At 40.3% G+C, this 11,848-nt stretch overlaps 1 protein-coding gene across 1 annotated transcript; it reads left to right on the top strand.

The window, feature by feature from the left end:
- The first annotated feature begins 648 nt into the window (after positions 1-648).
- LOC135247199 (zinc-binding protein A33-like) lies at positions 649-7,978 on the top strand. Its single transcript, XM_064320512.1, has 5 exons — positions 649-757; positions 919-1,149; positions 5,240-5,262; positions 5,349-5,467; positions 5,932-7,978. The coding sequence occupies exons 2-5, from the start codon at positions 1,045-1,047 to the stop codon at positions 6,489-6,491; spliced, it is 807 nt and encodes a 268-aa protein (XP_064176582.1). The 5' UTR covers positions 649-757; positions 919-1,044; the 3' UTR covers positions 6,492-7,978.
- The last annotated feature ends 3,870 nt before the right edge of the window (positions 7,979-11,848 follow it).

The raw sequence follows: 11,848 nt of genomic DNA, 5'->3' as shown, positions 1-11,848 counted from the left end.
GCGCGGTAAGCGGAGCAAACATTTAAAACAATATGAATCTTTTTGAATTTCGCAAATCTCAAACATGGACTTGAGATATGGCCAAGGTGGCGAAGAATCGTCCTTATCTTCTGCCGTCACCATCATTACCGCCGCCAAGTTCAAACTGAACTGTTCAACCACTTGACCGACAGCGTAGTAGGAGTAGGCTACTATGATTGGTTTTTCTCCTGTGAGGAACACAGCGTGCGGCCAATCGCATTTTAGAAAAGAAAAAAGAAAATTCAACTGTTGACTTCAAAGCTATGCTTCAAAGTAACGAATAATGACAACCTTCATAGAAATGTAGTGGAATCAAAAGTACAATATTTATCTTTCAAATGTAGTGGAGTAAAAGTCAAGTTTCCAAAAAAATAAATACAGTACTAAATAAAGTACAGATACTCGAAAAATGTACAGTACTCAAGTACCTGTACTTCGTTACTGTCCACCCCTGCTGAAAACACATAACATAAAATGCTATGATGCACTATAAATAAGTTCCACTGGTCTTTACTTGTAGCAGGACTATTTTCACTGCTACATTTCCCATGTACTTCTGACCTTTACTTGCATTACAGCAGTGGTATTGCTGTGCCATTTGTGTCTTTCTGTAAATAATAACTGATTCATTTAACTCCAGGAGGAAATCAAGCCTGCACTTAATCTTATTAAAGAAAAACTAAAGAGGTTTACTGAGGCTGAACAAGAATGTGAGAACACAGCAAAACACATCAGGGTGAGTAAAGCAGTACTTTTTAGCAACACACAAATCTAAAAAAAACATAATTTTTGGTTTATGCTGTGTTTTATAGGAATAACAAACACACTGACTGCCACACATAAATTACTAGACATAGCAACACTATTCAGGTTTAAAATAGTGTGTTTGAATTGCAGAGTCAAGCCCAGCACACAGAGAGGCAGATAAAGGCAGAATTTGAGAAGCTCCACCAGTCCCTACGAGAGGAAGAGGAGGCCAGACTGGCTGCACTGAGGGAGGAAGAGGAGCAGAAGAGTCGGATCATGAATGAGAAGATAGAAAACATCACAAGACACATCTCCACCCTTACAGACAAAAGCACAGCTATAGAGAAGGTCATGGACGCTGAAGACACCTCCTTTTTGAAGGTAGGATCTTGATTTACTGACAGTGTTCTGGGTTTATACTGACTAATTCTACTCATAATGAGATGCACAGGTAAATGTGATATAGGGTATTTCGGGCAATTTTCAATAATGGGTCTGTGAAGCAAGGCCTCATCAGTAGAATGGGGAAGATGATAATAAACTGCCAGCAAGCAGCATGTCACATTATTAAATTATTTAACATATATCATTAAAATATGTATAATATAATTACACTCACTTTATTAGGTACACCTTTCTAGTACTGAGTACGACCCCCTTACCCCTCCAGAAGAGCCAAAATTCTTCCTGGGATGGATTAAATAGCGTTCGGGAACCATTCCTTAAGGATTGTGGTCCAATGCCACTTTAATAACATCATGCAGATTCAGAAAATTTTTCAGCCGCACATTCGTGCTGCCAACCTCCCATTTCTGGTGGCTGTGCAGGCCACTGGAGTAAAAGTCAAATCCTTGGAACCAGCTTGAGATGACATGCTTTGTGACATTGCGCATTATCCAACAAGAAGTATCCATTTGAAAAAGGGTAGACAGCAGGCATCAGACCTGGGTCAAATATATTTTTTAAAGTATTTTAGTTACTTTTAATACTTATTTAGAAATTATTTGAAATTCAGCATTTACAAAACCTGAGTATTTAAATTATAAAATGGATTTGAAAATACATTTAAGTCGAATTTGCATGTATTTGCAATTACTTTCAAATATGTCTTTAAAAAAAAACATTTAAAATACTGAATTTTCAAATACAAAATGTCTGATTAGTTGGAATTATTTGAAAATACTTTCACAACATAAGGCCAGTGGTGCAATTGCACCAAGCTGTTAATAGACTTGAAAAGCAATGGATGTGTGAGAACCTATCAGCTCTGAAAGTTGTGCATTTTGTCTAATTAGAGGACAATATTTTGATGAGAACGCGTCAAGTGACTGCTGACGGCCCCAGTCCAATTGTACCCATTTCCATTGTTTATTGCTGGTGAATATGCATGGATGAATTCTATTTTATCAGTGTCTAACCTTTACAAAATGTAAAAAATTGAATTGTACATATGGCTGTTGAACACTCTGGCAACAGAAAAAAAGAGGAAATACAGTAATAGGCCACTAACTTTAAAAAGATTGCATGGGAAGAAATAAACTGGCAAGTAGCTTATCAAGAAATCTGAGTTTGCCATCCCCCCCATGCAAAGACATGTACGTAGATTTTCAGCCAGATTCATGCTGCAAACCTCTGGTTCCACCTAATCCTAAAAGTGCTCTATTGGATTGATATCTGTTGACAGTGCAGGTCATTGGAGTAAACAGAAGTCAGTGCCATGTTTGCGGAACCAGCTTCTGTGCATTGTGACATGGTGAATTATCCTACTAGAAGAATCAATTTGGAAAATGGTAGACTGTGGCCATAAAGGGATGCACGTGGTCAGAAACAGTGCTTAGGTGTGATTTGGCATTCAGATGATGCTCAGTTGGTATTAAGGGGCCTAGTCTGTTCCAAGGAAACATTCCCCACACCACTACCAGCAGCTTTTACTGTTAATACAAGGCAGGATGGATTTGTAGATTCCTGCTGTTTTTGCCAAAATCGGGCCCTACCATCTGCATGTCGCAGCAGAAGTTGAGATTCATCAGACCAGGCAACATATTTCCAGTCTTCCGTCATCCAGTTTTGGTGATGACATGCCCACTGTAGTCTCATCTTCCTGTTCTTATCTGACAGATGCCCATCCGTTACAAGGTTTGAAGTGTTGTGCATTCAGAGATGCCTTTCTACACACCACTGTTGTAAAGAAAGTTGTTATTTGAGCATTTGTGGCCTTTCTGTTAGCTTGAATGAGTCTGCACATTTTCCTCTGATGTCTTTCATTAACAAGGTTCTCTGTAAACTCTAGAGACAAGTGCATACAAATCCCAAGAGAGCATTTGTTTCTGAGATGCTGGAACCACTGTGTCTGCCACTAACGATAATACCACAGTCAAAGTCACACTGATCACGCATCTTTCCCATTCCAATTTTTGGTCAAACAAGAAAACTAAACCTCTTCACCATGTCTGCATGCTTTATACATTGAGTTGCAGCCACATGATTCACTGTTACGAGGAGTAAGCTATTGGCGTTAACAAGCAGGTGTACCTAGTAAAGTGGCCAGTGAGTATAAAAATGTATTAATATTTATTTTTTCATGTTACAACAATATAAAATACTTTATCACATTTCTATCGGTGGTTTAATTTCACTGTTTTTATGATTTTGTCTATTTAGCCTAGCTTATGCTCATATTGGAGCATAATACTACATTTGTATAGACTATGAACTGTGTTCTGCTAGCTAAGAGCTCATTGTTTTTGCTTTTTAATAATTTGTGCCCAATGCGAGACTGTGTATATCCAATTCCCACCTTAATTTTGAATGCCCAGCTATACCAAGTATTTTTTTTTTTTTGTAATAAATGTGGTTTTAATTATTTAATGGGTTAATATACATTACACTTTTGCCTGAGTGTGCCCCAACTGAACTTCAGTACAAAAACATCCCCACTGCTGCATGTGAAATGTATGGTATAATTTACACAAGGCTTCATTTTCATGATATATCTGTCGTGGCTATTGTTTCTTCTATAATAGTAAGGACACTGTAGATTACATGCGTGCTCACACTGTAGATTTGAAGTCAATTCCGAGTTGCTTGTCTGTTGCATCTCAAACCAATGCTCAGACATCACAGTCGGGCAGTATGCATTTCCAACCACAGTTGCCCCTAGTTAATGTTGTTTTTCCCTCAGACTTCCATTTTGACATCACATTGTTCCTCTAGAAACATCAGCAAGTCTAGGCCTGTCATTAAATCTATTGATATAAAAATTATACCAAGTTACTGGCTATTTTACCTTGCACAAATTGAACAAGCTGTATTCCAAAGCAAAGCAACCCAATGTTTCCTAAATTGTTTAAAGTGACTTTGGCAGGGCGGCACAGGGAGTGCTCATAGGCTAGGCAGCAAAGGAGTGATCACAGGCAGGACAGCACAGGGAAAGATTGCACTGCTGGTGGGAGCAGGTTCAGGACCAGCAGCAGCAGATCCACTCTGACAGTATAGGGCATATACAGACAGTGTGACAAACACACACACATACATGCACGCATGCACGCACACATAAGAGCACTGTCAGCTGAAAAATAGTCCAGGTGGACTGGAAACGTGCTAGGAGAGATTTGATTGGCAAAAAATGCACAGGGCAGAGCACGTGATTGAAGAGAAATGGAAGCCAAAATCGAACTGGGGCCACGCGATTGATTCTCGGGAGCAAGACTCTCATGCTAGTGAAGTAGTTGGTGGGCTGCAAAGTTTTGTTCTTTTAAACGTGTAAACTTCTATATGTCCAATCTGAGTGCATATCTAATGTTTTTATTGGCTGATATACCTACATGTCCTATGGAGAGGCATATTCTCTGTGGGCCTGGAGCATTTGCGATGTTGTAATTGGCAGGAAAAAGAAGAAGAAAAAAAAATTTGAAATCCCCTAAGTTAAACGCTTTATTATGTGACCGTGTGAAGTTGTTTGTGAATTCTGTCTGTTGACATGAAGTGAGAGTCTGTCGTCATTGTGGTTATTTCTGTAAGGAACCCTGAAAAATGCCAAACTCTCGGTGCTGTATAGGTATGGGGCATGCTACCCCACCAAGGCGTAACCTGGTGTGATGGCATAACCATGTCAATATGCCTCATTTTTCCTTTATTTTGGCAGTACATTACAGTACCTTCATTCATGTGTGTTTACTGTTAGTATCTACATCACTGTCATTAGCATGGCTCCTGTCTCTCGCTTGTTTATTGTTTGTTTTATGTTGTTGTTTTACGGATGTGTGTGTATGTGTGTGTATACATTTGCTGCTTTTATTTGCACCTTGTGAAGCACTTTGTGACCCTTGTCCTTGAAAAGTGCTATATAAATAAATTTTACTTACTTACTTACTCACTTATTATTACCTGTCTCTCATAATGGTCTCTACTGAATACATTTACACATGCATACATCTTTATCACAATTATGCTGTTATTGTGTGTTTTTCAGAGCTACAAGAACATAAAGGAAAGGTATGTAGACTCTCACCTTGTTTCGTATTGTCTGTTTAAGTCACGTCAAACCCCAAAGCTTGAGTGACTCCTGCTTGTCATTACAGAGCCCAGTGCACACTGCAGGATCCAGAGCTGCTCTCAGGGGCTCTGATAGATGTGGCCAAACACCTGGGCAACCTGAAGTTCAGAGTCTGGGAGAAGATGCTGGGGATGGTGCAGTACAGTGAGTATCTGGGGCAGATGGTGAAATCATGTTTTTTTCAAGCACTTAATGAACCCATGAAACTATAGAAACAAGATGTATACTGAAATGGTGCTAAAGATAAACTGTCAGCCAGTCTCAGTTCCTCCAAGTTTAGGAAGATCTTGTGGTTGCACTACACTGCTCTCGATTTAATATCAGAACACAAGCAAAAAGAATTAACATAATATATAAAATGTCATTAATAATATGGTTTATTAGTTGTGTGAATTGTCTGCATTGAATTTACTATGAAACGTGTTAACTGATGTATTCATTTTCATAATATAAGCATGTTTTATATTTAAAGAATAAATCATTATAACTACAGTATAAAATTCATCATTAGTATATACAATATACTGTGTATGTCACCTGATCTGAATAGAGTATTTGAAATCTGTCTCTTTTTTCAACTTTCAAATATCTTTCTTTCTCAATATTAGCTCCTGTGGTGCTGGACCCCAACACTGCAGCCCCTTGGCTCTCTCTCTCTGATGATCTGACCACTGTGAGTTTCACAGATACAAAGCACAAATGTCCTGACAATTCAGAGAGGTTTAGCAAGTGTGTGAATGTGCTGGGATCTGAGGGCTTTACCTCAGGGAAACACACCTGGGAGGTGAAGGTTGGGAATAAATCTGCCTGGGATATAGGAGTGGTGGAAGAGTCCATCAGTAGGAAAGGTGATATAACATGCAGCCCAGAGAGTGGATTCTGGGTCTTAATGCTGAGGGATGGTGATGAGTACAGGGTAGCTGAAGTTACTGACCTACTGACACTGAAGAGGAAGCCCCATAGCATCAGAGTGCAGCTGGACTATGACAGGGGGAAGGTGTCCTTCTTCGACTCCAGTGACATGTCACTCATTTACACTTTTACAGACATATTTACTGAGAGAGTGTTCCCATTCTTCTCTCCCTATTTGAACAATGATGGGATAAACGATGGGCCCCTGCAAATATGCCCAGTGAAAGTTTCTGTAACAGTTATGTCATCCCATTGAAGGTGTTTTTTAAAAAAGAACAACCTAAATGTACTAGAAGATTATTATAGAGGCAATCCATATTCCTCTATATCTCCTATATTCCTTTATAATGATTATAGTTTTTTCATTTTAATTTTCTTTTCATCATTGATAATTTAGTTGAGATTTATCATTGTTTGATAATGAATATATACAGGCAGTATCTTCTGGGTTTTGTTTTGATCCAAATCATTGGACAAAATTATTTCATATAATGTTTGCTCATGTAGTAGATGTGCACTTGTAGTGTAGTCAAATACCTTTATATTTGATTAAAGTCATTCCTGTCTAGCTGGGTTTATAAGGTAGTGTAGAAGCTTGAAATGTGTGAGTATAGTCAGTGTTCGTTAGTTTGATTCCATCCGTGTGTTCTTTTCAGATATTACTTTGCAATTCACCCTGTCAGTACAATGCTGTAGGATTTACTGTACATCTGGGCCTTAAGTAGCCTTACCTGCAAACTTCAACTATGATTAAATAATTGCCATTGGCAAATAATTACAAAGGTTTCTCTGATTCTGCCTGTTGGAGCCAAATCTCTCATGAGTCATTGTAAATATGTTAATTGTGTCCCCTAGTGGCTACCTGAATAATGATGTTGGGCTGTGATGCCAATAATTAGAGTCAGACGCTGCTGACACACAGTTTTCTACCACTATACAACACTTCGCATTGCTCTAAACACTGCCTTCGAATTTAGTATATTGAAAGAAATACTAGCCTGAATTATTTGATTGTGTTTTACTTTTATTTTAGGGTTATTGATTTTTGATTTGAGGAACAACTTCATTTGCCTTTGATACGTTTCTTTATTTTGATGCGTGCATCGTAACCTTTTGTTTGAGTGTTTATTGAAGGCCATTGCACTACGCAACGCACACTCATACATACAAACAAACAATAACCTGCTTCGTGGAACATCCAAAATCAACTATCTAATCAACTATCAAGACCATCGTGAGTACAAACGTGAGTACAAAGCAAAAAAGGTGTTTTTGTGAAGTGAAGCGTGTAGAACTGTCCCGAAGGCATCTTACATGGCTGAAATTGAATTTGCAAACAGAAAGCCAATACAGTGCCTTTCATTGTATTCTCTTTCAATATATCATGTCAGAGAATGTAAAGGAGTCTACCGAGAGTCATTTTAAACAATAGTGTATATTTTTAATTAAATCCCTTTAATCATTGGGTTGCACACTAGCATATAGCAACATGCACTAAGGTCTTCCAAACAAACTTCAGTGATTTTCTGTAGCTTCAAACGGTCATATCTGCACAGATCAAATGAATGCTTATTTTTGAACATGTCTGGTGACTTTAAAATGTCAGTTATTGGCAGTTAATTTTTTGTTTAGTTATTTCACAGTTAACACACATAATAACACAAAAGAATCAATACAAAAGTCAGTGACTGTAATTTTACACAATGACTGCATTTACACAAGGCAATAACGATAAAGAATGAATTCAAGTACAGCATTTCTCCCACATCTTTCATATTCTGCCTGTTATTTTACTGTAATGGTTGGCTAAAACATTAATAAAATCAATGTATTTTTACAAATCAATATCAGAAAAGTACAATACAACCTAAAATGGCGTTCTGGGCCTCCTCGTACTCCTCCCTGCTCTTGGTGTACTCCTCGTTCAGAGAGCTCAGCTTGCTGCCAGTCACACACACACACACACACATACACACACCCAGCTTCAGTTCATCTGACACCTCTGTGCGTAGGCCCCTGTGAGTGTGTGTGTTATAACATCTTGAGCTTGCAAAGTCGCTTGTTAGTCACTAGTCTCATGGAATAAATGAACATCATTCACTTGCTAGTTTTTCATTATCATATTAAATGTACACTTTTTCTTATCAGACTCACTAAACCGGTGGTCCAGGTGGGAACGGGTGTAGGCATTTCACAGAGAAGAGTATGTGTGTGTGTGTGTGTGTGTGTGTGCGCGTGTGTGTGTGTGTGTGTGTGTGTGTGTGTGCGTGCGTGCGTAATGGCGCCACCTGTTGGTGAAGCGGACTCCGTTCTTCTGCACGTCCAGTGTGGTGAACTTCTTGTTGTTGCGCAGGTTCTTCTCCTCCTTGCAGGTGACTCTGAGGAAGTACCCCAGCTGGGCGTTCGACTCCAGCTTCACCGTCTTCCCCCCCTCCAGGCCTGACAAACGGACACAGACAGACAGACACAGACACAGCCACAGACACGACACACAGACAGACAGAGACGGCGAAGCATACAGGAAGAGATGGAGACAGGTGAACAAAGAAGTAGGCAGAAATGGAAAGACACACACAGTTGACAGAGTTCATGAAAATGGTCATCATCGACTCCACTTCCGATTGCTAATGGGAGATTTAAGTGAGTTCAATATCAGTGAGTGCTGTAAGCCAACCAGCTATCCTAACAAGAGGGGTGAAACAATGCACACGTCCGTTTATATTGATCTTATTTATCCTCTCATATTACCTAATATTATATTGAGTACATTATCTATGCTCATGGCAGACACACTTGTCCAAGGCTCCTGTCCTTATTAACAGATATTTTGGCACATTATCATTTATAAGCCTGGGTATTTGCTGAAGCAGATCAGGGTTAGTGGAAAGCACAGGCACAGAAATGCCTGTATTAGCACACTGGTTTGAGCCATCCCTGGTTTCGCTAGATGCAGGACAGCACTCTAAATGGAAGAAACCTGCAGTTGGATTCCACTCACTGTACCAACCTGCCTCTAGTAAGACCAGGTCTGCGCAGGCCTATTATTACAAGTGAATTACAAGTAGCTGAAGGTCACAACAGCAGCATCTGTATCTCAGAACTGACCCCGCAGTGTTTAGGCCATAAGTCAGGGTTCATAACAACCATACCCACACTGCCATTCTATCCAGGGCCCTGTTTCACAAAGCAGGGTAACGGAGTTAGCTTGATAACCGCACTGAGTAAAACCCAGAATGCTCCCAAATCTGGAACACGGACTGAAGTAAAAACAGCAGTTCCGGGATTTATTTATTGCAATTATCCAGCTAACTCAGTAATCCTGCTTTGTGAAACACCCCAGGTTAATTGAATTAACAGTGATGAGATGAACTAATGATAGAGTCAACTGCACCAACTTTCTGATTTGATGATTGGTCAGAAGTCTCAGGAACCAATATGACCCACCTTATAATCTTTGTTTCCGCCTCTTACACAAATTGGGTTCTGTGCAATCATATACTGAATGGAGATTCGAACAAACTGAATTATGAATTAGCCCATCAAGCGTGACTTGCTCACTGGGCAAGGGTTAGAGCAATTTTGCTTGTCCGGTACCTGGTTTTATTTGTCCCTGGCAAGCAGGCAAGCCTCAGTGTTGTACCTTGGAACCCCTTCTCTACATGATCACCAAGTGAGTAAGCAGGAGTCAGAGTGACAGGGGGAGAGGTCAGAGTGACATGGGGCGGGGTCAGAGTGACAGGGGGCGGGGTCAGAGTGACAGTGGCAGCAGCATTCAGGGCACCCTGCATGCTCTTCTCCAGGCTGTCCATAGTCTCACGCAGCTCGCTCGGAGTGGGGTCAAATGACGGCTTCAGCAGAAACTCGTGGTGCTCGATCTGCACTCAAGAGGGCGCCAGAGTCAACGCTGAACACAAAGTGCGCTATCTACCTATTGCATGACCTGCTAAGCAATGAAATCCACACATTGCAAAAAAAAGAGGGCACTGACAAGTACAGAACACACCTAAGCCCAATACTGCACTACGCAACCACACAAAACAGTGCACCACAGAGTACATTAACCATCTCAACACAAATCACAATACAAACACACCAGGACAGTACAGAGTGCACAAATAACCACAAGGCAAACAACAACATAATACACTGAAAGGTAACACAGCAATAGGGCCCACACACAGACAGGACATACCATAGCACAGTGTGGCCTGGCCCAGCACAGAACAGCACAGGACAGCTCAAATACCTGATTCATATCCAGTGTGGTCTCAATCATCTCCTGTTACTTAACAAAGTCAGTGCTGAGGTCATTCAAAGGAGAGCTGAACACTGCGTTCAGCAGAACCAGGTGCTTTCCTCTAAAAAAAGACAGCAGTTAGCCATGATCATCATGAAGGGACAGCAAATGAGAATGTGTGTGTGTGTGTGTGTGTGTGTGTGTGTGTGTGTGTGTGTGTGTGTGTGTGTGTCTGTGTGCGTGAGACAGGTATGCACATTTTCTGTATGCATTTGAACGGTGAGCATCTGTGTTTGGCATGCATACTTGCAAATACTTGGTGGCATGCGTGCGTGAGGCAGGGGCATATGGGGGTTCCCATCTGCAAACCACTGTTGTAAAAAAGCAGCTGTTATTTGACCATGTGTAGCCTTTCTGTTAGCTTGAACAAGTCTGCCCATTCTGCTCTGGCTTCTCTCATTAACAATGTGTTTTCAGCCACGGAACTGCCGCTCACTGTTATTTTTTAAATTGTTATTATAATATTCTCAGTAAACTCTAGAGACTAATGTGTAAAACTACCAGGAGGGCAGCTGTTTCTGCAATACTGGAACCACCATGTCTGGCACCAACAATCATACCAAAGTCACTTAGATCACATGCACTTGCCCATTCCAATGTTTGGTTAAACAAAAAACAATACCGCTTCTCCATGTCTGCATGCTATATATACGAGTTAAGTTGTAGCCACATGTAGCCAACAATTTGTTGTTTGGAGCTGCAGGCTATTTGTGTTACGAGTCTCCCCGAACCACTGAACTTCTCTCCTTATATGCAAGGCAAAACCCCAAGTCCTCAAATAAAGACACAATCATGGCAAAACAGTACAACAATGATCCTGATCTCTGTAAACATAACACACAGGGTTAACCTTTGTAGCTGAGACACCAACTTGTCCCCCATGACTTTGCCTTTCCAACAATAAAAAACATGATTACACTTTATAGAGAACCTAGATTTTACACAATACTGATCCAGGTGGATGTTTTGCAACTGAGTCTCTTTATCGCACTTGCTGACTCTCTGTCAGCACAGTTAACATTCAGTTTTCTTTTGGAGGTCTGATAAGGAGCACACTTCCGTAAACCACCTTATAGGATTGATGTGCATTACACTTTTGCCTGAGTGTGCCCCAGCTGAACCTCAATGCAAAAACATCCCCACTGCTGCATGTGAAATGTACCGTATAATTTACACAAGACTTCATTTTCATCATAGATTTGTCTTGGATATTCTTTCCTTTATAATAGTAATGACATAGTAGATTACATATGTGTAACTAACACAAGAAAGTTCAAGACAGACTGATGAAATTGCATGCTCACGCTGTAGGACGG

The sequence above is a fragment of the Anguilla rostrata genome, unplaced genomic scaffold, assembly GCF_018555375.3.
Source record: "Anguilla rostrata isolate EN2019 unplaced genomic scaffold, ASM1855537v3 scaf1137, whole genome shotgun sequence".
In the NCBI taxonomy this organism is placed as follows: domain Eukaryota; kingdom Metazoa; phylum Chordata; class Actinopteri; order Anguilliformes; family Anguillidae; genus Anguilla; species Anguilla rostrata.
Note: the sequence above shows the minus strand (reverse complement) of the source record. Positions and strands in the feature narration are given on the sequence as shown.